The sequence below is a fragment of the Palaemon carinicauda genome, chromosome 38 (assembly GCF_036898095.1).
Source record: "Palaemon carinicauda isolate YSFRI2023 chromosome 38, ASM3689809v2, whole genome shotgun sequence".
NCBI lineage: Eukaryota > Metazoa > Arthropoda > Malacostraca > Decapoda > Palaemonidae > Palaemon > Palaemon carinicauda.
The window spans coordinates 47,569,812-47,597,311 of record NC_090762.1 but is presented as its reverse complement, the minus strand read 5'-3'; the positions used below and the strand labels follow the sequence as shown (position 1 = coordinate 47,597,311).

At 34.0% G+C, this 27,500-nt stretch overlaps 1 protein-coding gene across 3 annotated transcripts in view; it reads right to left on the bottom strand.

Annotated features, from left to right (window-relative positions):
- Nucleotides 1-27,500, bottom strand: part of LOC137630599 (uncharacterized) — a 451,564-nt gene that overhangs the window by 210,641 nt on the left and 213,423 nt on the right. Inside the window, exon 2 of one of the 3 annotated variants that reach the window (XM_068362186.1) lies at nucleotides 16,419-17,407. The exons of the other annotated variants lie outside the window; for them this stretch is intronic. Coding sequence (XP_068218287.1) covers nucleotides 16,419-16,622 — 204 coding nt within the window. The 5' untranslated portion in view covers nucleotides 16,623-17,407. The remainder of the gene's footprint in view (nucleotides 1-16,418; nucleotides 17,408-27,500) is intronic. 3 annotated transcript variants of the gene reach the window in all.

Genomic DNA, 27,500 nt, shown 5'->3' with positions numbered 1-27,500 from the left:
TGATTTTTTTAAGATAAGGAGTGACTGAAGGCCAGAAGCTCTTCCATTTGTATTATATAGTTTTTCTCATTGGACAAAAATAGCAGTAACATAATTAGACGTAACGATGGGGTTACGAGATTACAGTGAACTGCCGGGGGCGCACATTGTACAAAGAATGAATGTAGAATACAAAAATAGCGAGGTAAAAATCGTCAGGAAAAATTGCATTTTTTATATAACTTCATAATTAACTTGGAAAAGTCAATTAAATGAATGACATTAAGATTTTTTTTCAAGAGGGTAACAGGTTTATCAAGGCCACTTATATTTAGACAATATAAATATATATATATATATATATATATTTACTTTTGAGAAACACATTAGGTCTTTGTCTTCTTCAAACTGCCACAAAAAATTGTCTTATTGAGAAAGTCTTTCAAGCCTTTGGGTGATCAATCTATTCTGAAGAAGTGTTTTAATTCTTTCATTCGACCTTGTTTTGAGTATTGCTCTCCTGTCTGGTGTTCAGCTGTTGATTCTCATCTTAATTTGTTGGACAGAAACTTACGGTCCTATTAAATTTCCTATTCCTGATCTAGATATTAATCTTTGGCACCATCGTTCAATTAGTTCATTATGCATGTTGCATAAGATTTTTTCATAACTCTAACCATCCTTTACATTCAGATCTCCCTGGATAATTTTATCCTGTTCGTAATACTAGGCAGGCAGTTAATTCTAATAGAGATCTCCCTGGACAATTCTATCCTGTTCGTAATACTAGGCAGGCAGTTAATTCTAATAGAGATCTCCCTGGACCAATTCTATCCTGTTCGTAATACTAGGCAGGCAGTTAATTCTAATAGCCAAACTATTTGTTGACTTGTGAAGCTGGAAATTATGGGCATGGGGTCCAAGTTAAGCTTATCCTAGGCTAATTTTAACAAAACTCGACTTACAATCAGCTTCTTGGAACCAATTAAATTTGAAATTTGAGGACCTTCTGTATATACGTTGTTTCCCATTGAGGATTGAAAATGGCTGCTAGGACTCTCTTAGAAATTGTTTACAGGCACAATTGTTGTTGTTGTTATCAAACTCTTCTTATGTAATTCCGTGCCATTGTTTTTGTGCTCTCCTCCGATCTTCATTCTCTTTTCAATTACAGGATAGGATTTTTGTAACATTGTCTTATTCTCCAAGTCCGCTGTATTACTAAATATTTCGAAGAATATTATGTTTAGTATATATATATATATATATATATATGACTTTGTACATAGATGTGTGTACAAAAAGAAATTCGGAAAAACTCACATAGAAATGTAAAAAATATATACTGTATATGAAAATGTCTGAAATTGTACATGTATAGGTATATACTAATATATATATATATATATATATAGATATGTATATATATATATATATATATATATATTGTGCGCGCACGTGAGCGCGTGAAAACACATTAAGGTATAAACACACTCATACAAAGTGAGTTTTACACCAACAAACACTCTCTCTCCTCTCTCTCTCTCTCTCTCTCTCTCTCTCTCTATATATATATATATATATATATGACTTTGTACATAGATGTGTGTACAAAAGAAATTCGGAAAAACTCACATAGAAATGTAAAAAATATATACTGTATATGAAAATGTCTGAAATTGTACATGTATAGGTATATACTAATATATATATATAGTATATATATATAGATATGTATATATATATATATATATATATATTGTGCGCGCACGTGAGCGCGTGAAAACACATTAAGGTATAAAACACACTCATACAAAGTGAGTTTTACACCAACAAACACTCTCTCCTCTCTCCTCTCTCTTCTCTCTCTCTCTCTCTATATATATATATATATATATTGTGTGTGTGTGTGTGTGTGTGTGTATTAGACTAAAATCACTAAAAAAAAAAACTCTTGAAAAGTAAGATCATACCTAAAATATGCATTTCACCTTGAAGAAAAGTCCTCACCAAGGCTGCGCACAATCGGTACACCTATAAAAGTCGCTATTACTTGGCCCTTGGGCGTTGAAGATCTCAACCACATTTGGCTCATGGCCACCGCCAGTTTCGGGCCGCTGACAATATACGCTCACGGAGGGTTCTGGAAACTGTCCAGGCTACTAATGAATTGGAATGCTGGCCAACAATATAACCAGCTCATCATAACCGTATCATTTCATTGGGATGATTGGTTTTTATCGAAAGTGGGTTATTACGGTACAGTATGAGTGTTGGATACTGCCATATGGAAATTCAATATTTTCAATATTAATATAGAATATCAAAATTTTCCTCTATGATACTACTAAAAGGATCTTTCATTACGAAAGTGAAAAACTATTAACATATTTGTTAATGATGAAAAAATAACTACATATTTGCTTGGGTTGTGGTGGTCGATGTGGTAATGTTACTGATTGGTGAACGCCAGACTGGGGTTCGAGTTCCTATTGGACTATCTGCTGAGTCATCCGCAGGGCGTTGTCTGGCCCTCCTTGGTCCTAGCTTGGATGGAGAGGGGGCTTGGGCCGCTGATCATATGTATATATGGTCAGTCTCTAAGGTATTACTGTTACGCTCGATAGGGCAATGCCACTGTCCCTTGCTTCTGCCACTCGTAATGAAAGCGCCAGTGTCTACAATGAAACAGTGGCTTTATCAATGTTAGAGGTTTAAATAAAAGACTTAAAATGGTAAGCCACAGACTAATTCATTAAGAATGGATTTACATATTTATTCAACACATATTTCGAATATTAATAAGATGATCAGTATCGCAATTTGGTATGAAAGGTAGGCTTAAAAATCTCATTTGGATAATCGGGAGGGTTAAGAGTGATCTTGATTCAATGTGGCAGTATGAATTAATACATTAACCCAATTTTTATGAACAAGAACTGACCTAATAATAAAAGGGGACATCCACAATTCTTTTATGAACAAGATCTGTCCTAATTGATAAAGGGGGCATCCACATTTTTTTTTTTTTTCATGAACGAGATCTGACCTTATTGATTAAGGTGACCTCCACGATTCTTTATGAACGAGATCTGAACTAATTGATAAAGGGGACGTCCACAATTCTTATGAAAGAGATCTTGCCTAATTAATAAAGGAGACATCCCCGATTCTTTATGAACGAGATCTGACTTAAATGATAAAGGGGACATCCACAATAAAGGAGACATCCCCGATTCTTTATGAACGAGATCTGACCTAAATAATAAAAGGGGACATCCACAATTTCTTATGAACAAGATCTGACCTACTGTAATTGATAAAGGGGACATCCACAATTTCTTATGAACAAGATCTGACCTACTGTAATTGATAAAGGGGACATCCACAATTTCTTATGAACAAGATCTGTCCTAATTGATAAAGGGGCATCCACAATTTTTTTTATGAACGAGATCTGACCTTATTGATTAAGGTGACCTCCACGATTCTTTATGAACGAGATCTGAACTAATTGATAAAGGGGACATCCACAATTTCTTATGAACGAGATCTGTCCTAATTGATAAAGGGGGCATCCACAATTTTTTTTATGAACGAGATCTGACCTAATTGATTAAGGTGACATCCACGATTCTTTATGAACGAGATCTGAACTAATTGATAAAGGGGACATCCACAATTTCTTATGAACGAGATCTGTCCTAATTGATAAAGGGGGCATCCACAATTTTTTTTATGAACGAGATCTGACCTAATTGATTAAGGTGACATCCACGATTCTTTATGAACGAGATCTGAACTAATTGATAAAGGGGACATCCACAATTTCTTATGAACGAGATCTGTCCTAATTGATAAAGGGGGCATCCACAATTTTTTTTTTTTCATGAACGAGATCTGACCTTATTGATTAAGGTGACCTCCACGATTCTTTATGAACGAGATCTGAACTAATTGATAAAGGGGACGTCCACAATTCTTATGAAAGAGATCTTGCCTAATTAATAAAGGAGACATCCCCGATTCTTTATGAACGAGATCTGACTTAAATGATAAAGGGGACATCCACAATTTCTTATGAAAGAGATCTGACCTAATTGATAAAGGGGGCTCCCACAATTTTTTTATGAACGAGATCTGACCTAATTGATAAAGGGGACATCCACAATTTTTTATGAACGAGATCTGACCTAATTGATTAAGGTGATATTCCAGATTTTTTAGGAACGAGATCTGAACTAACTGATAAAGGGGACATCTATTTTTTTATGAACAAGATCTGACCTAGTAGATAAAGGAGACATCCATTCTTTTATAAACGGGATCTGACCTAATTGATAAAGGACACATCCACATTCTTTTATAAACGAGATCTGACCTAACTGATAAAGGGGACATCGACATTCTTTTATAAACGAGATCTGACCTAATTGATAAAGGGGACATTCACATTCTTTTATAAACGAGATCTGACCTAACTGATAAAGGGGACATCCACATTCTTTTATAAACGAGATCTGACCTAATTGATAAAGGGGACATTCACATTCTTTTATAAACGAGATCTGACCTAATTGATAAAGGGGACACCCACACTCTTTTATGAACGAGATCTGACCTAATTGATGAAGGGGACATCCAAATTCTTTTATGAACGAGATCTGACTTAATTGATAAAGGGGCATCCACAATTTTTCTTATGAATGAGATCTGACCTAACTGATGAAGGGGTATCCACAATTTGTTATGAGCGAGATCTGACCTAATGGATAAAGGGGACATACACATTTTTTTATGAACGAGATCTAACCTAACTGATGAAAGGAACATCTACATTTTTTTTATGAACGAGATCTGACCTAACTGATAAAGGAGACATCCCCGATTCTTTATGAACAACACCTGACCTAATTGATATAGCAGACATTCCGATGTTACGATCTGAAGATGAAATTATCGTGAGTCAAAGCAATAGTCAAAGCAAGAGTAAAGGTACTCAAATAGATCTGCACCAGTCAACATCATATTCTCTTTAAGAAATCTAGTGAAATAGCAATGCTTATCTATAATTGCGACCATTCTTATGCCTAACCAAATTCTAATATACGAAAAATCACAGGCTATCAAAAAAACTTTGATCTAAAGAAAAACTAATATCTATTCAATATCAATTAAAATATAACATCTGGCTCTTCTGGCAAAGATGAGTGGGTGAGCGCACATTGCAAGAGGGAAAACCAGAACAAAAGTTTGCTGCGTCGAAACAAAGTCAACAGATGACGAACTCGACAAAGTAGTTTTATTCCTACTATCATTCCTCTTGTGTGGAAATCCAGCATTTGTACAATCTTTGCTATCCGCGATAGCCAACAGGATATTTAAATTCCTTATCCTTTAAAAGGTTACCATGATCTTGTAATATGCATACTGATGACCATTTTTTTCACCTTTAAACCAGTCGCATTAGAGGCTAGTGTTAGGTTTCAACCAGGACGACAGGATTCCACTGCATTCCAGTAGCCAGGAAGAGCAACAACAAAAAAACGGACCTAAGAAAAACCAGGGGTTTCCTGAGCCACCAGTTCGCAAACAAAACAGTCCTCTGGGGAAGGCCGCGAATGAGCGGATGTTTTTCTTTTTTTGTTTCTTCTTTTTAGCTACCCTCCAACCCTTCCTCTTCCCTCTGCTGGAGATGTACCGGGAACTTTGGGAAAGCCACCGGCCAACTGTTGTCAGCCCTCAAGGAAAGGCAGCAGCTTTTGACCTAGGAGTCCGCTGTGATTTACCCAAACATTTCGTAAGGAAGGTCCACCCGGATCTGCTTGAGTTGAAAGAATGAAATATGAACATCTGGAACTCTCAACTCAATGGAAAGTAGAACTAGATAAAAAATAACAACTATGGCCACTAAACAAATTACTGATTACAGTAGCGCCATCTGTGTCGATGATTTCTTAAATCAAATTCATGAACGTGAACAACAACAATGATGGTGATAATAAAAACATCATCAACAACAACAACAACGATGGTGATAATAAAAGCAACAACAACAACAATAATAATAATAATAATAATAATAATAATAATAATAATAAACACCAGCGCTCGAATATTCAAAATAAAGGCTAATTTCCTCTTTGAGACACTGTCTGTCAGTAATACTGTAGTACTTGAATTATTTGTTTACAATTACTCCATTTCCACAACGCTACCCACTGACATTATTTGTACATTGACATCTTCAATAAAGAACCCTCAGGGTTTTTTAGCAACATCAACGAAAGTATTGGCAACAACAACAACAGACAATATATAGATGTACTACTGTATGCTGTACATATTTTGTATAAAAAACTTCTCAAGTAACCTCAATAAAATAGAAAAAGGGTATTATGTATGCTTATCATATATACATATGTATATATATAATATATACGTATACATGGTATATGTATGTATGTATATATATATATATATATATATATATATATATATATATATATATATATATATATATATATATATATATATGTGTGTGTGTGTGTGTATGTGTGTGCGTGTGTGTGTGCCATGTATACATATCACTTACACACACACACACACACACACATATATATATATATATATATATATATATATATATATATATATATATATATATATATATATATATATATATATATATATGGAAAAATATCAACACAACATCGTGTTCAAATAGAAATAAATTTCTACCTCATACTTGGGATCGAACGCTAGCCTTTCATTAGAAGGGGCTAGCGTTCGATCCCAAGTATGAGGTAGAAATTTCTATATATATATATATATATATATATATATATATATATATATATATATATATATATATATGTATATATATATATATATTTATTTATATATATATATATATATATATATATATATATATATATATATATATATATATATATATATATATATATATATATATATAATCGCCATGGGTCAGCGGGTAACAGGAACCACCGTCACGAAACCCGAGATTGACCCCATGTTGCAAAAAAGCAACGAACTTTTTTTTTCTCCCCAGATACCACCCTTGTTGATCAGAGTAGTCAGTTTGGCAACCGAAACTAGTCGACTGTGATGGGTCGAATTGCCAGATAATGTGAAAAGTGACCGGAATTGTTCTAGCAACACATCCCAAATAATATTGGTATATCCAGATGATTAAGCCTTCTAAAGCCACCCCCTTTGAAGCGTAAAACCCTCTTGTTAAGCTTACGTGTGTTTGTTTCCAAGTACGTAAACAAACACAAATACAACAACAATCACAAAACAACGAATGCAGCCGTTTCTAGGCCATTGCAGGGCAATCGCCTCTGACACGTCTTTATTCATGTCTAGGGTTTGGTCAGTGTGGATTGGTGGAGACTATTGACTGATCACTCATAGGAAACCAACCTATTATAGGGGGTCCCGACTGGTACACATTTGCTGATCATGGCGATACGCAAACTTTCACCACGTTAAGGTATTCCCACTTAGAATTGGATACGAGTATAAATAAACTGTATAGATATATATATATATATATATATATATATATATATATATATATATATATATGTAAATATATATAGTATATATACATATCTATATTTATATATACAGTATATATACATATCTATATTTATATATACACATACATACATATATATATATATATATATATATATATATATATATATATATATATATATATATATATATATATGTATACCCTTAACCTGAAAATGCAATAAAAACGCATGAATCTAAGAACAAAAACCCAGAGCATAGTCAATTAAAGAATAAATGAGAGAGAATAGCCAAGATCAACGACCTGCCCAATAAACAAACAACGCCCATAGCAACGATTGACATTCTGCACACGACTCTAGTAAAGTAACAACAGCAAGTGCTCTTAATGTAATCACAAATGTCCTTCCATGAAATCAAACAAAGCCTCGAAAATAACTGATGCACAAATAGACTGAACAAAGAAGCTTCCTATAGTTTGGAAGTTAATGGAAAAACATTCGTTCATTTCGAAGAGTGGAGACCAGTAAAGGAACGTCATCTATTCTGCATTAAAAGTTGATATTCAAATTCGCAAAACAATATAGCAGTTTGTCAACATAATTATCGGGCAATTTGGAGGCTGATTCTTTACATTCTTTATCAGCGTTCAGGGTTTTACAAACCTGAATGAATATGATCATGCAAAATGCTTCTTCAACAGGAAATGATTATCATTTTCAGGACAATACTTTTCCTATCAGAACAACTTTGGAAGCACTTCATGTCATAATCACTATAAACATTACAAAAATTGCACCATTCTTTTCTATAAAAAAAATACGATCGAAAAAAAAAAGAAAAAAAAAAAAACATTTAATATGAGAGCACTGAAACGAATCACAAATCGTAAACTCCATCTACATCCACACGAAAATGTTTTAGTCAAAAAGAGAATGTGATGGTCGAAACTTTATTTGGCAAACGATGTAATTCAGTGCTTTTTCTTCTTTTGCTTCACACATGACCTTCAGTTTCATTATGACGTTGCCGATTTAATTACCAGTTACAACACCTGAATTCACGGTGTGCACAATCAATTCTGCTTAATGGTTCACTGCACTGACGCTAAGCATTCTTTTTGCGACTAGAGAGAGAGAGAGAGAGAGAGAGAGAGAGAGAGAGAGAGAGAGAGAGAGAGAGAGAGAGAGAGAGAGAGAGAGAATAGCATTTCTTGTGGAGAGACAATACAATTTCCTTTGGGATGAGAGAGAGAGAGAGAGAGAGGAGAGAGAGAGAGAGAGAGAGAGAGAGAGAGAGAGAGAGAGAGAGAGAATAGCATTTCTTGTGGAGACTACAATTTCCTTTGGGATGAAGAGAGAGAGAGAGAGAGAGAGAGAGAGAGAGAGAGAGAGAGAGAGAGAGAGAGAGAGAGAGAGAGAGAGAGAGAGAGAGAGGGTATTAACAATAGCATTTCTTGAGAGAGAGAGAGAGAGAGAGAGAGAGAGAGAGAGAGAGAGAGAGAGAGAGAGAGAGAGAGAGAGGAGAGAGAGAGAACAATAGAAGCCTCCTGACTAAAGAAAGAGATAAAACAATGTGCTCTTGCATCACATCCACGGAACAACAACAGCAGCAATCACACAGGAATCAGGGAAACACCTTCCCCATTCTTCTAGACCTTGAGACTCTGCCACGACCTGCGCATCACTGGAATTATACTCCTCATGCCAGTAAAGAAGGATGATTTAGAACGTTCCATTTGCATGGGAAGAGCTTGAGGATACACACTAGGAATATCTGGCAGACTCTAGTTGGGAAAATAAGGCAGATTCCCATTGGGAAGATCTGGCAGATTCTCACTGGGAAGATCTGGCAGACTTTAATTATGAAGATCTAGCAGATTCTAGTTGGGAAGATCTGTCCGACTCTCATTGGGAAGATCTGGCAGATTCTCACTGAGAAGATGTAGTGGATTCTAATTGGGAAGATCTAGCAGATTCTAAAAGGAAAGATCTGGCAGATTCTAGTTGGGAAGATATGACAGATTCTCACTGGGAAGATCTGGCAGATTCGAAATGGGAAGACCTGGCTGACTCTCACTAGAAAGATCTGGCAGATTGTAGGTGGGAAGATATGGCAGATTCTAATTGAGAAGATCTGTCAGATTCGAAGTAGGAAGACCTGGCTGACTCTCACTGGGAAGATCTGGCAGATTCTAGTTGGGAAAATATGGCAGATTCTAATTTGGAAGATCTGGCAGATTCTAGTTGGGAAGATATGGCAGATTCTAATAGGGAAGATCTGGCAGATTCGAAATGGGAAGACCTTGTTGACTCTCACTGGGAAGATCTGGCAGATTCTAGGTGGGAAGATATGGCAGATTCTAATAGGGAAGATCTGGCAGATTCGAAATGGGAAGACCTGGCTGACTCTCACAGGGAAGATCTGGCAGATTCTAGTTGGGAAGACATGTCAGATTCTAATAGGGAAGAACTGGCAGATTATAAATGAGAATATCTGGCAGATTCTAATTGAGAAGATGTGGCAGACTCTTATTGAGAAGATCTGGCAGATTCTCACTGGGAAGATCTAGCGGATTCTAATTGGGAAGATCTGGCAAATTCTAGTTGGGAAGATATGGAAGAATCTCACTGGGAAGATCTGGCAGACTCTAATTATGAAGATCTAGCAGATTCTAATTGGGAAGATCTGGCAAATTCCAGATGGGAAGATCTGGCTGACTCTCACTGGGAAGATCTGGAAGATTCTAGTTGAGAAGATCTGGTAAATTCTAATTGAGAAGATATGGCAAATTCACACTGGGAAGATCTGGCAGATTCACACTGGGAAGATATAGCAGATTCTATTTAGTAGGGAAGGTGAAAAAGAGAATAACTCTTGTCAGGTGACATGGATGGTTACTGAGATAATAATAATTAGTAGATTAATATACATACTAATCAGTCACAGACGAATAGATTTGCATAATGACTAGAAAATATAGGATTGAAAGTGAGAGAAATAAAGAACACGCGTGAATAAAACCAAATAAGATAGAAGCTAAAATTAAAAATGAAAGTGAAAAATGATTTAATCTCACGATTCAAAAGCGCACGAATAACAAAGAATGAAAGATAGCTTTCTATCAGTTTGGCGAGGCCCGGAATATCCTACGGTAATGGAAATCCACTGTATACAGAGAGAGAGAGAGAGAGAGAGAGAGAGAGAGAGAGAGAGAGAGAGAGAGAGAGAGAGAGAGAGAGAGAGAAGGGGGGGGAGTCACAGGTCAAAACAATAGAAGACATGGAGAATCTTAGAGTTCTGGACAATCGAACTTTTTACAAAGCATTTTTCAGTTTATTTTTCTTCACTATTTTCTTTCCCTTCCAGTACACTTTTGTTTCACCTTTGGTGTATTTCTTCTCTTTCATAAGCAATTTCTTTGAGTTTTCTGTTTCTCTACGGTTTCAATCTTTTAACTATTTTTCTCAAATGTTTTTTCGTGAGTATACTTGGTTTCTTTTTTATTCAACAGCAAAAAGCTCACGACTGTCTGCATTTTTCAAAGATTCAAGGCTACAGGCCAGAAAATACCACAGTGAAGAAAATAGAAATAAGTGAAATGAAAAGAACAAAAGGTTCTCGAGACGAAATGCAAAGATTTTGACAAAGCAGTAGGAAAAGAAGCAGACACAACCTTAAACAATACAGTCTAAAATGTAATTTTCAGCTATTTCATGCTAAAAATATCCACAATAATAATAATAATAATAATAATAATAATAATAATAATAATAATAATAATAATAAATAATAAAACAACAACAACAATTTAGTAACTATAACAATGGAGAACGCATCCTACAAACAAACATTGCTGACTAAACAAAGGCTACGTAATTCAAAGTATTTTAAAAACATAGTATCCATTTAAAGGTTTAAAAGCTACTAGTGAATGGCAGAGGCAAGAGACAGTGATATTGTCCTAGCAAGAAGGACAATGCCATAGAGACTGACCATACATACATACGATCAGTGCCCAAACCTCCTGTTCAACCCAAATTAGGGCCGGAAGGGCCAGGCAATAGCTGTTGATGACTCAGCAGGTAGACCCATAGGCTCCCTGAACGGCCGCCCAAGTCTTAGCTCACAAGAATGGTGATGTTGCAGACACTAAAGGAACTAACGCATTTCAGCGGGATTCGAACTCCAGTCTGTCGATCACCAACGGGATGGTTATTGCCAAGGACTAGTGCAGGATCCTTCCATTAATAATAATAATAATAATAATAATAATAATAACCTCGCCTATATAGTAAAGAGCAAGCATCTGGATATATATATATATATATATATATATATATATATATATATATATATATATATATATATATATTTCTGGTCACGCTCGGCTTTCCCCTTCCCTCGAGTAGGGGAAGAGGGAGTGGCTATACCTTGGTGAGAGTGGGGTACGTGTCCTTGTGTGTGCATATCTATCTAAATATTTAGCCTTAATTTTTGACGGGTCGCGTACAATAATATTAACAATAACTAAAGAACATTTTACCATTGTTAAAGCAATTCTGGAAACTTAAACATATTACATATATATATCATTCACATAGAAAATACACAACGATTAATCATTTTCACCCTTTACATATTATCATTACAAACAGTTAAAAAATACGAAAAATAAAATCCTGCCAAAAAGGAAATGGAATTCATACAAGGTTGAAAATAGTATGGAAACTATTTATTATGTGGTTTCGATTAAACCAAGAAGTATATATAATTTAGGTATATCTGGGGGGGGGGGGACCCGTGTTTAAATGATGTGTTGGAATTCTCTCCTTCCTTTACAGGAAGATGATGATAATGATAAAAAAATTATCACGCACGGAGTGTTCGTGTATGTGTATGTATGTATGTATGTATGTATGTATATATACACACACATATATATGCATATATATATATATATATATATATATATATTTATACATATGCACACATACACGCATATATATATATATATATATATATATACAGTATATACATAATCATAAATACTGGACCCTTTCTTTATCCAATTCATGCCCAATTTATCTACCCATAATGTTGACAACTAATTAAAGTAAAGTTATCAAAATTGCTGGTAGGCATACATCCACGCTTTCTTTGCCTTACCGTCTTCAAATCATGAATTGTAATAAGATCAAACACAAAGTTTACTCTCCCCGTAAAACTATAAATAAAAGAGATTCGTCTAAGACAAAACCTGGAAATAAAAGGGGAAAACGCTCCATTAAAAACGACTGGATTGACTTTTATTTTAGGCTATATTACTAGCCTAGGTACAATCCTGGTTGGAAAATCAGGATGCTATAAACCCAAGGGCTCCAATAGGGAAAAACAGCCCGGTCAGGAAAAGAAATGAAGAAATAAATAAGACATAATCCAGAGACTGGATGACAATGAACATCCCCAGCGACAAGCCATCAAACGGAAGAGTCGACCATATAAATTTTTGGATTCTCTTTTTAATAGCACCTATGTCAAGGACATTAAATGAACATCCTTGGTAACCGGATCAAGATACTGCCCTAAAGACTGACCATATATACACATCATCAGCACCCAGGACTCTTTTCCACCTAAGCTTAAACTAGGGAAGGCCAGGTAATGGCTGCTGATGACTAAGCAGATAGACTTATAGGCTTCCCCAAAGCCTCCATCCTTAGTTCACAGGGATACTTAGGTTGCAGACACTACAAGAAACTATCGAACTTGAGAGGGTCTCGAACTCCAGTCCGGCATCTCGCCAAGCAGGGACGTTTTCAATAGACCACCTCAACCATTAATGTGACAAGATAATTATTCTGGGGTCTGTCCTAATTTCCTGTAGGATAAGACCATACTAGGAATAGTCCTGAATGCTCATAGAAAATAGGCATTGCTCTGAAGAAAGTTAGTAGTATATGCATATAAAGACAAGGTTGGGTTACCAACCATTTACAACAAGTGTTCCAAGAAGCTGAGGCAGCATTTGACGTTAAGGGATTTTCACTATGAATAAATTAATTTTTCGTTATAAAATCTTAACCATAAGTTTAGTATCTTATGTAGATGAGAGATATGGGAGATGGATCATTGATGATCAAGAAAATATATGGGAAAATTAAATACGTTTAACATAACAAAGGTATATCCATCACTTTCTTACTGTCATAAGCCCTGAAGACTAACTCTAGTGTCTTACTCCTTTAAAAAAACGACTTCTTCTATTAACGTGCTTTTTCCCCATTTGTATGGGGGTAAGCACAGTTGCCTTCATTTTGAAGGACTTTGCTTTAGCTTTGGAGTAGATCGTAGTCCCGATCGGTTACCCGGCATGGCATCGCTAAAACCCTGTATTATTATTATTATTATTATTATTATTATTATTATTATTATTATTATTACTATTATTATTATTATTATTATTATTAATTGCTAAGCTACAACCCGAGTTGGAAAAGCAGGATGCTATAAGCCCAGGGGCCCCAACAGGGAAAATAGCCCAGTGAGGAAAGGAAACAAGGGAAAATAAAATATTTCAAAAGCAGTAACATTAAAATAAATATTTCCTAAATAAACTATAAATACATTAAAAAAAAAAGAGGAAGAAAATTAGATAGAATAGTGTGCCCAAGTATACCCTCAAGCAAGAGAACTCTAACCCAAGACACTACCCAAGACTAGAGAACAATGGTTTGGTTTTTTCTAGTGTCCTCCTAGAAGAGCTGCTTACCATAGCATATGTTCATGTGTTGTACCAGTCATCAGCATCCTAAAGCCTTCTAAAATGGCTTACGCTTATCTTTTACTTACATAAACATCCCTTCCTTTTGACTTTAAAAGACCAAGGCGATATTTAAGCTAGCAAACGCGATCTATAAAAACCAACAAAATGAAGAGTTAACTACGGAACCGTAATTACCTTTGCATCCTGCTTGAGAAATAATTGTTTACATTAGCATAGATATTTCTTTAACGTTCCATATATTCTAAAGGTATTATCCTCCGGTACCTTGAGAGGGTAGTAAACGAAGTACAAATTTACCCTCATAAATAATAGACTGATCAGTTAATAACACGTCTTTCGTTCTCTAGTTGTTTTTAAGAGGACATCCCTTGTCATAAATCTCCCGAGGGAGGTTGCATGAATGCTAATCATTAACTGTAAAACAGGAACTAATTGTTCACTTTCAAGAATTTTCAAGTCTTCAAAATCAATATTTGTTAATAATTTCCGGAGTGACCAAAAAGTTTGACAAATTTGAAAAAAATCTTTTTGTAAAAAAAATTCTAAAAATATTTTTTTAGATGCGAGGTAAAATAATTAGGAGCAATTTAGTTACTTAAATCGAATTATTAAGCTAAACAGATAATAATAAAGGACATAAGACATAATGTAAAATCAAATAAACATGAAAGAAATAAATTATCTATGCAAATATTTTCCTTTGGTTCATCTCTAAACCATTGTTGTAGATAAACACTGAAGCGTTCATCTAAGAAACAGTAAGACTAAAATACCTCATTATATCGAGATTGTAGATTCATAATTATTATTACTTTTTTTTTTTTTTTTTTTTTTTTTTTTTTTTTTTTTTTTTTTTTTTTTTTTTTTGCGGCGGATTTGCACTGACTCGCAGGACTTTTTAGCTCGGAAAAGTTTCCTACTAGATGACTGGTTAGAATGATTTTGTCCAACCAAGCAGCAAGTAGGAAACTTTTCCAAGCTAAAAGGGCATCAATGAGAGTCAGTGCATAAGCGCCTTGTTAAAAAAAATTGAGTCTAGAAACAAATAGTTTTTGTCCTCAATTCAAGACTTGTTAACATCTAGAAATAATACAAAATACCAACTAAGAGAAACTGAACTTAGAAATACAGAAAAAGATAAATATAAAACTAATAGGAAAGAGAAAATGATGACTAAAGTCACCGAAATCGAAAATTAATATGTCCAAGCAATGAGATGAAAATCGTAAAATATTTCTTCTAATACAAATATTTACTTTTGAAAAATAACTTTAGAATATGGAAAATTACCAAACATCACAATTTCATTACGATTCGTAAAAACGTAGGAAAAAAAACGTGAATACCCTATCCCAGGACCCACTTACAGTCGATCTATGTGGGTGCTGCCCTACGCTTTAGCCTGTAACATTAAATAAATTCTTGTTATAACGAGCGTAATATAAGAAATAAATTTGATAAAAAGTTATCCCTTTTTTATCCTCTATTTTGGTTAGAACGCAGAAAAACAGTAACCAATTATCTTGTCAGTGCCATAAAATAATAGTTTATAAAAAAACTAAAAAGCGAAATGAACAAATACTGAAAGATATAAAAATTAATCGTAATTATATCATTCTCAAATAAGGCATTTTACAAATGAAATATACATCGTGATTTCATAAAATTCCTTCAACATTTACATACTCAGCTAGGCTAATAACATGTAGCGAACCTTTCAAAAAAAAAAAGAAATAAAAAAAATAAAAATAAAAAAAAAAAAAACCACCACCATAAAATAAAAAGTTTCGTTTTTGGGACGGTATTGTTACAATGACTCTTCCAATTACATAATTCTACATAAAGACTTTATTGTTATAGAATATTGAAAAATTAACGTTACGAGAAAACTTTTATTGTTACAGAATAAAAAAAAAATCTTCTTTCAACCAAATTGAAAAAATATGGAAATTAAAAAAGGGTAATACAGCGAAATTCCAAAAAGGCAAAAAGAAAAAAAAAATTCTTCTGATTTTCTTGAACGAACACATACTCACGCCTGTACAAGGGGGGGGGGAGACACCCCCAAAAAAGAACCAACACTTACACATCCAGATGACACTTCCGAAGTCTTCTTGACTGATCCCAGGTCCAAGTTATAGTAGTAATCGAGAAAGGACACTTTGCTTGGGCTATTGGGAAGGTGTCCCCCTCCGCCGTTTTCCAGAGAGTGGGGGGAGAGGTAATTTCCCTTCATATTCGATAAATTCGAGGTTCCGTCCCTGGATCCTTGCGCAAATCGAACCACCATTTTGGGTGGCCGTAACCTGGAATGATAGCGATCCTCTCGCGGCTTCAGATTGGTCGTATGTTCTTATTTTGCTATTAAATAAACACACTACAATGTGCTCTTAAACGTTCCCGAAATCCAGGCGTTACTAAGACTTTTCTTATTTGATGAAATACACTTTTCCAAGACTTTTAAGCAGAAACAAATTGCAGAAGACTTTACTTTTTTTTTTCCTTAAGATGGGTCTTATATTCTTATTTTGCTGACAAGTAAACACACTACAATGTGCAGTTAAACGATACTGAAATTCTGATGTTAATAAGTCTTTTTATTTTTCTTCTGATAAAATACACTTTTCCAAAACTTTTTATCCAGAAACAAATTTCAGAAGACTTTACTATTTTTCCTTAAGATGGGTCGTATATTCTTATCTTCCTATATTAAACGAAATACACATCCAACTGTTGTTAAAATCACTCAAAGTCAGGTGTTGATAAGAAGACTTTTTCTTATTTAATTTTTTTTAATGAATAGTTTTCCAAGACTTTTGCAGAAACAAATTTTAGTGGCTTTCAACGTGGCTCAAGTTTCAAATCCACTATCTATAAGTATCTTTATAAACACCTCATATTTCATATATTGTTTTCAGAAATCAGTGCACTTTTTTTTTGAGAGAAAGTTTTCACTACTTCCAACACTTTTAAGAAAACCTTCACACTTTTCCAGACATTTTCTCATGCATCCTAAAATTTCCCCAAAGAAATGTTAAGCATTTTTTTCCTTTTCTAAATCTTGATATTTCATTCCTGTAAATATTAAGATAATAAAAACCTATTCTAAAGATAAAATTAATAAATACCACAATAGATCAGTTTTTTTTTTAGAAGTCTCACTTCGATACAATTAGTCTTACTCTACAAATATTATCTAAGATTATTTTCTTTTACTATATAAGCTTTACATCGTATAACAGTTTTCTTAAAAAGAAACAGTTTTCCCAGACATGTTTTCACCTACACAGTATTTAACATCAAAAATTTCAGATTAATATTTCAGCTAGTTTTTATTCACCCATCAATAGGCACCGGAGCAAGGTTCTTTTTTAGCAGTTCACTGTTTCAAGTTAAAGATTTATTCAAAACAATATAACTCAGGATGAAAATTTACGTTATGTAATTATCTTAATTTTTCCCCCCACGTATTTTTCCCGCTCGTAATTTCTAGGCAATAATTACTAAAAGAAAAAAAATTCTTTCAAGAAAATTATTCAGAAAGATTAAGTTAACATAATTACCTTTGAAAACAATTTTCCAGGGAAATTTTCATTCGATCACCATTCAAAGAAACCTTGTTTTCACACTCTGATGATGATATTTACCAAGAAAATATTACTGACAAGAATATATAAGCTATACTCATCTACCCTTTATCATTAAGAGCAAGTATCTGGCTATATATAAAAGTACAGTATATAAATACATTTCCTTTCGGTCACGCTCAGGTCCCTCAGAATGGGACGAGGGAATAGTCATACCGTGGTGAGAGGGGGTAACGTGTGTGCGCCTATCTATCTAAATATTGAGCCGTCATTTTTGACGCGTTGCGTACACTAGTATTCTATAATATATATCCCTAAACAATAAGAGAGAATGAACAATACACTCGACATTTTTTAAGGCATCAAGGCTTTCAAACCACTATGTGGTTCAACAAGTAAAATTTAGCATTGTTAGAAATTAACAGATAATTTCCGGGAAGCATTACATGAGAGAGAGAGAGAGAGAGAGAGAGAGAGAGAGAGAGAGAGAGAGAGAGAGAGAGAGAGAGAGAGAATTACCACGTGCAGTTTTAAAAAATCAAGCAAAGTAGCCTCCATACATTCCAAAAATTAATATTTTTAATTCTCCTATAACGAGAGAGAGGAGAGAGAGAGAGAGAGAGAGAGAGAGAGAGAGAGAGAGAGAGAGAGAGAGAGAGAGAGAGACTTATTCTGTTGACCTCTCAGGTTTTCCACTTACTGTGCCTAATCAGCTTTACCTAATCCGGCGAGACTGAAGGGCGCTCTCCATTAGCTTAAATCGCGGACGATCGAATCGCCCACAATGTAAACAAACCCACGTGTCAGCATAATTAGGTCACCTCGCTCACCATATCTTATTGATAATACATAATAAATTGTAAGCCATTTTGAATTGAAACAATGTTCAAACAGCAATGAGGATAATAATGCAACGTCAGTTTAAATAAGCCTTAATGATAGCAGTATGCATTACAACTTTGTCTGCGGTAACAATGTGCAATAAACTTTAGCTGCTGCTGTTTAATCTTGTTACAAAGAGGATCATTATAAAATCCAATTACAAGCCAGTAATATACTATATATCATCAATTTTCTACGCATTGTCATAATTGCTAATTATTCTCAAAAGGATGTGTGGTCACTCACACGAGTGGTAGCAAAACACGTGCACTGATACAAATCTATTTTAATATAATTGCGGACATATGCACGCACGCAAGAACACTCGTATATACATATACGGTATACCCGGTAGCGGTATGTGTTTTTATATTATAAGTAGTCCTAAAAAAGGGTCACGAAGTGATTCGAAACACCTATCGACACCAAATAATATATGGAGAAATGTCAATGCATTTTTTTTCCAGTTATCCTGAAAACTATCTGGAAAACAGTTAGTCCAGAGAAAATATTTTCGCTTTTTTGACGCCCCTGAGACACAGTCTTAATTATATATATATATATATATATATATATATATATATATATATATATATATATATATATATATATATATATGTATGTTTGTATGTATGATATTTTACAGATACGTTCTTTTTGTAAAACTGGTCACAATAATAGTTGATTTACTCGATAATTAACATATGTGAGATAGATTTTAATAACATCCTACCCGCCATCTATTACGTAATGTGGCCAAAAGTTCTCGTTACATAACATAAACCTCTTCACGGTAATCTAGTTCTTCTTTTCGTTTTTCTCCTCTGAACCTTCAGGCCTCTACTTCTGAGCATCTTGAAGACACGCCCACCTTTCAATACCTTCCCGCTTCTTTTATTGAATGATGTTGAATTACTTAGACGTTTTAAAATACTTGAATTCTCCTATCGCATGAGTGACTCATCTTTTGTATTCAACAACGACGACAAAATGCAGCCGTTTCTAGTCCACTGTACGACAAGGGCCTTACACATGTCCTTATTCATGTCTGGGGTGTCAATTATTCAATCTGGTGCTTGGCCAGTTTTCATCACCATGCTAGCCCACTGCGGATTGGTGACGATGGGAGACTTTCGTCTGATTGCTCACAGAAAATCAATCTAGTATGGGTGGCCCTGACTACTACAGTTCACACTATCTTTTTGATGATTATTTAATTTCTATTTACGTTGCCCATCTCTGACAGCTTTATTTGTGTAACTTTTTAACTTTCATCTAAAACGTTTCAATACAGTTAGTTAAACCTGCCCCACTTCAATGAATATCAAGTTTTTGTCAATGCATGACACAGCCACTCTTTCGTAACTCTTTGGTACTTGATTTTAGTCAAATACAAATACACAAGTTTGCAACTTTAAAATTTGCAGATACTATGCACCACTAACAAAAAAGTTATGAATTAAAATTTCGGAGTAAATACACACAGAGAAAACACATATAAATGTGTGTTTAAGTGTGAAATTGTTTAAGAATGATATCCTGTTTCTCTGATGCAGTAATTCCGTGGTCCCATTTTTCACAATAAAGAATACTATTAGGAACAATACAACGTCTCTTCGTACTTGCATAAAACGAGTTCTGATATTAATTTCAGTTTTTTTTGGGGGGATGAATAACGTACAGTAGACACTAATATAATTTGCATAAAGGGATTTCTGTGATCTTACCAAAGCGCTTCCTTTTCGTAATAGCACAATAATAATATATAGAATCATATGTGAAAATTCCTTTCAGAAAAAATCTAACGCATAAAAAAGCAGCTAAAAAATAATCTTTCCGACCCCAACCAAAAAATGTCTTCATTAGGAAAACAGTGCGTCGTAAATTTAATACTCACTCGAGCAGTGAGGAACAATAACAAAAGAGCGCCACGGGGAACAGGCCACAAAATGCTTTTAATCCGGCAAGAAGAGACTCTTTAACAAGCACTTAATCGAAGCGCTCACATGACATGGGCGAGACGAGCAAGAATCAGCGGTGTTCTCAAGTTTTTTTTTTTTTTTTTTTTTTTTTTTTTTTTTTTTTTTTTTACTAATTAAGGTTTCAAAGCTTCTCATGAAAGGCATGTGCAAGGGACAGTAACATTGCCTTGGCTAGCAGGACAATGCCCTTGAGAGTGAACATATAACGCCTACATATGATCCTCCTGACCATATATAGCCTACATATGATCATCGCCCGAGTCAAGATGCCAGAAAACCTCAAATCAATCAATCAATCTCCTTCACCCCAGGGAGAACCAGGAAATGGCTGCTGATGACTCAGCAGGTAGACCTAAAGACTTTCCAATACCTCCCATCCTTAACTCACAAGGATGGCGAGGTTGCAGACACTACAAGAAACTATCGAGCTTGAGCGTGACTCAAACCCCAGTCCAGTAGACAGGGACGTTTCCAATAAGCCACCGAAATCCTGATACATACACGCGATCGCACACATGCACATATGCTTACTAGTGCTTTACCCCCCACCCTCCCCCCACCCCCCCCCCCCCAAAAAAAAAGCCTCTTCAAGAACAGGGAGTAGCTAATTAGTTTCAACGCAATACAATTTCCTTTATACACATACATACGTGTCTGAACCAGTACTACTCTTGGTAAATAACAGTTATTTGCAACGGCCATCAATTAACTAACAAATGGAGGAAGCATTTTCTATCGCCGATACCTTCAGGATCCCCAAATAATCCGCATAATTTCAGGATCTATAACTCTGATGTGTGTGCGTGAAAAGCAAATGCCAAACATGCTTGATGCAATAAGTATTCCTATGGAAAATCGGCGTCAATAACTTTTAATGTCAGGGTGCCAGGAAACTTCAAATCAATCAACCAATCAATCAATCCTATGGAAAATAACTGATAACAATCTCAGCCTTGATTTTTTTACATTGTCAATAAAGGAAGATATTTTCTATCAATATCTATTTGACGATAACAAAAACATCAAAACCAGAGGTAGTATATCTAGAGAGAGGTATTTAAAGATTATTTAACGATTACCCTGAGTGCTAATCCCCTTATTAAAAGCCACTCAAGGTGGGACGAACAAATGCATCGTCTTCATTTCTGTAAATAAAGGTACAAAAGAAAAAAAAATTAAAATTGCCAAAGGAAAAAAAGACTAACATCAAGTGTATACCTTAGCGACTCAATGAATAGAGGGATTTTTAGGCTTCTATCTTCAAGTATGGCTTTTCCTCACAGGATTTTTATTCATATTTGAAAATATTCTTCCCTTTCAGAGGGGAAATACCTTAACGTGGTGAAAGGTCTAGCGTATGGTCATGATCAATGAGGCTGTACTATTCAGGACAACCTTACTAGGTTGGTTTGCTGTGAGCAATCAGACAAGTCTACCAGCATCACCAATTCGCACTGGCCAGCCTGGTGTTCAAAATGGCCAAACCCCAGCCGTGTCTGAGGCCTTGTCCTGCACTGGACTAGAAACAGCTACATTTGTTTATGTTGTTGTTAATATTCTTCATAAGGTTTAACGAGCAAATTTTATCCATTCAAAGAGGAGAAAAGGGCACAGAGCACCAGCATCCTCAGGCATCTATATAAAGACATTAATGTATAATGTCGGAAAAGGCCTCATTAGCCATTTATTTCAGGGGCGTAATGAATTTCCTGCATCAATAAAAGCTTTCGAAACATAGGTTCATGTTCATGATATGCCATTGAGTAAGCTGTGAAGCATTCAGGTACATAAAACATCTTGGATACAAGGATAAGTGTAAAATGACTTCATTAAGCCCTTCTTTACGAGGGATATCTTTAGTCATGGGCCTCATTCCGTCGAAAATAGAACAGCATTCACATTCAAGTGACACCTAGCTTAACTTAACTTACCAAACATCATAAGTCTGACGCAAGGCTTTCAAATACACCAGGATTACAGGCTTTCGAATCAAATTATATTGATACTTGAATGGAGGTAAAATGATCCAGGATTGTCGAATACCATTTAAAACAAACTTCTTTCTCCCTCTTATTGATGTAATAAAAAAAAACATGATGCCTTTGCCTAATAAAAACTTAATATGGTAAAGATTGGAAGGGATTATAAAAGAAAAGAATGAGGCTAGAAACAGTCTTTAACTGATGCACCAGGGAATAGCTAACATACCCGAAAGAAATCAAGCTCTTCTTGACCTATACTCATTTTTTTTTTGATAAGGCGCATTTGCACCGACTCGCAGCGGTACCCTTTTAGCTCGGAAAAGTTTCCGGCTATTTGATTGGTTAGAATTATCTTGTCCAACCAATCAGCGATCAGGAAACTTTTCCGAGCTGAAAATGCACCCCCGCGAGTCGATGCAAATCTGCTTCACTAAAAAGAATTGACTATAGTGGATTTAACGTGACTGACAGAGACGATGCATCTTGGCTTTCGTACTCAAATTGATTGACTGATGAGTTTTGAAACACTAGAAGAAAAAGAAACATAAAACGAAAGTTCCTCTGAAATTCAAGAAGAAATCCAAGATAGGTCGTCAGAAACACACAAAAGACAGCATAATTGATACAGTTTCAGTCGACTCGAATTATTCCGAGGAAGCATGAAAACATTGCTTTTAGGTCTTAATTTTTTTTTCTTTTTTTTGTATATTTGATTCACGTATTTTGTTTATTTCATCATTGAACTTTGCTGCCATGAAGCCATATTGATATAAACCAACCAACAACTCAACGCGGTATATATATATATATATATATATATATATATATATATATATATATATATATATATATATATATATGTCGATATATATTTATATATAAAGTGTATATATACACATATATATATACAGTATATATATATATATATATATATATATATATATATATATACATATATATATATATATATATATATATATATATATATATATATATATATAAAACGTTTTACTCTTGAACGTATAATTTTCCCAACTTCAAGAGAAACCTCATTAAATATTGCAGGAATAAACCAGAACAGAGTTTATTTCACTAAATCACATCATAAATCTTAGATAAATGCCACTGAATCATCGTCTCAACGACGAAAGTATAAACTTCTGTCATTTATGGCTGTAACGCATACCAAGGACAAAATTACTGTACACTTACACACTCACGATGAGAGAGAGAGAGAGAGAGAGAGAGAGAGAGAGAGAGAGAGAGAGAGAGAGAGAGAGAGAGAGAGGTTTCCTGCCTCATACAAAAACATTAAAGAAATACATAATGTACGTCAATTTACATACAATAGTAATGCTATTTCTTTAAAAAAGTCCGCTGCATATATTTATACACTACAACTGCCAAGAATTTTAAGAAAATATACAGCTTCGTAAAAGAATACTTATTTTATTCCACTAATTATCATTACAAATAATAATAATGATCTTCATTCTATGACGAAAGGTTACAAAATTATCTGAACATAATTCATACGTTGTTTGATGGAATATACTGATTTAGAATACTCTGAAAAAGCTGTAAAACAAATAGGCTTCAGTGTAACCGAATGGGACTATACTGTATTAAACTGAGAAAATATTTCATGGAAAAATATAGAAGTAGCAACCATTTCATGGGAAAAGATAGAAGTAGCCAACATTTCATTTAAAACATAGAAGTAGTAAACATTTCACGGAAGAAGTAACAAACATTTCATGGGAAAAACATAGAAGTAGTAAATATTTTATGTATAAAACATACAAGTAGCAAACATTTCACGAAAGAGGTAACAAACATTTCATGGAAAAGACATAGAAGTAGCAAACCTTTCATATAAAACATAGAAGTAGCAAACATTTCAGGAAAGAAGTAAGTAACATTTCATGGAAAAAAACACAGAAGTAGCAAATATTTTATATATAAAACAGAGAAGTAGCAAACATTTCACGAAAGTAAGAAATATTTCATGGAAAAAAACATACAAGTTGCAAATATTTTATATATAAAACATAGAAGAAGCAAACATTTCGTGAAAAAAAAAAAAACATGGAATTAGCAAACATTTAATTGAAAAGCATAGAAGTAACCTAAAAACCATACTGTTTATACCTGTTGACAGATCAAAACATAACATTATGAAAAATGAAATTTTATTAAAAAAAGCTGATAAAATTCGCGGATTAAATCTATGCAGTGACGGAAAGACACAAGCCGGATAAGGAAAAATTTTAAAATTGATTATATTGATTCTTGTAATTTGCAAGTTTGCTGTCTTCTGGTATATCTATATGACAAGGAAACCCGATTCAGTTTAATTATAGTAGGCAATAATTGGGTTCCCGATTCAAGAAAATTCATTCGGATTCTCTCTCAACCAATTGATCAAATCAATTTCAAGATATAGATGAGGTGTCATTCAAAAATAATTACACACACACACACACACACACACACACATATATATATATATATATATATATATATATATATATATATATATATATATATATATATATATATATATATATATATATGAAAAGAGGATACCCACATCTACATTCACGACTACACTTTATAATTGTGGATGTAACCGTAGTGCATCAAACTTCCACAACAGTAACGGCTTCCTATACCTAAACAGACAACCCAGCAGAAAGTCTATGAAAAAACCTCCTTTACTCTATTTTTCAGCAACTTGGACATTTTCCTTATCCTTGGCTCTCCTGGATGTTATGAACTCTGTTATCCAACATCTCTATCATTTTCTATGTAGTTATTTTTCCATTCTGTCAGTACTATCTATAATCCTTCATTCTTTTCACATGACTGTGACATCTAAAAACTTTCTTATCAATCGATTCTCTACTTACACTAGACACTTTCATCAGCCATACGTATAGATAAAAGTTCCTACCTTGGTTTATAATTAATCATTGTTTACTTAGTAAAGTACATACGAACATGTGTGAACTTACATGAACATTCAGACGAAATCAAACACATGTCATCCCATACATCAGAAGTTACAGGTATTGTACAATTGGACACAGGAATTTCTGTTAAACCCCACTCTAAGAAAGTCCACCTTGTCACCCCCTTACTGCAAGGCGAGTCAGTAAGGGTGTGACAGGGTACATTTTCTAGTAGGAAGGGGTACCAGGAATTTCTGCTTCCAACTGTACATAATATAAGTAGTTATTCATGACCGCAGTTCTTACGTACCTGTAAAACTAAATGAGCATTCAGATGGATTTCACTGTAAGCGTACGTGTAAATGTTCATGTACTGTCTGTCAGACAATCTGATCTTAATGGCCTCTTGCGAGAAGAGAAATGGCCTGGGGTAAATCGTGATAGATCTTATGGCTTAGCAACAGGGAGTTTTCTCCTCTCTTATATATATATATATATCCCTACTCAATTCTAACCACCTTCCCCCAGCACCCTCGGCGTTTGCTTACTCCGCCTACAAAATACAACCATATAGAATGCACTACTGTATGTCGACGGATTGTGTGGTGTATGAATGTAGGCCTTAATTTTTTTGTGAAATTAAACATTATATTTTTTTTCTAGCGTGTAGCTGAAGTAAACTTTAAATATTTGATACATATAGCAATTAATATATATATATATATATATATATATATATATATATATATATATATATATATACTGTATATATAAATATATACATATATATATTATATATATATATATATATATATATATATATATATATATATATATATATATATATATATATATATATATATATATATATATATATATATATATATATATATATATATATATATATATATGTACACAAACACACACACGTATGTATATTCATATAAGCAAGGAAAAAATATATGCGTTTCTTAAAAGTACAAATAAAAAAAATATCCTTAAGATAACTACAGCTTTGTACTTTTAATTGTGGAAGATTCATATGGTTTATATTAGTGCTTCTATTGATCATGAAAAACTAAGACATACAGGTAGCTATGATTATTCATATATATATTTTTTTCTTTCTTATAAATTCCGTTGTTATTCATACTATACACTTTTTTTTTTCTGGAGCAGTGGCACTACCACATTCCTCCGTTCCCAACCGTAAATACTCTTTGACAACAGGTTTTATTCTGTCTTATCCAATTTCAAGGTCAAACGTTTATGTACAATTTTATTGCGGGAGAATATATAAGCTAAATTACTCACGTATCACAGGGCAAATCAGTAAGCGTTTGTAACTGAATAGAAACTTAGCAGAAATGAATATATATATATATATATATATATATATATATATATATATATATATATATATATATGAGGTTACACTCAGGTACGTTGTTCTCTCTTCCTCTTGTTTTTTAAGTTTTTATATTGCTTATATATGAAAGATGTAATTTAATGTTGATACTGTTCTTAAAATATTATATTTCGATTATGTATCAAGTCTCTTGTCTTTTATTTATTTGACTGATTCCTTTCCTCAGGGGGCTATTTTTCCCTGTTGCATCTGTTAAATGATAAATTGAATATATGAATGGTTGTTTTACAATACAGCGCATCTTTTCGTATACAGTACATAGGCCTACTCTAAAAGGCTTCGATTTCCAATTATTTCTAATTACCGAAAACATCCAAAACATGCTTTTCATTAAAAAATTCCCCTAGTGTGT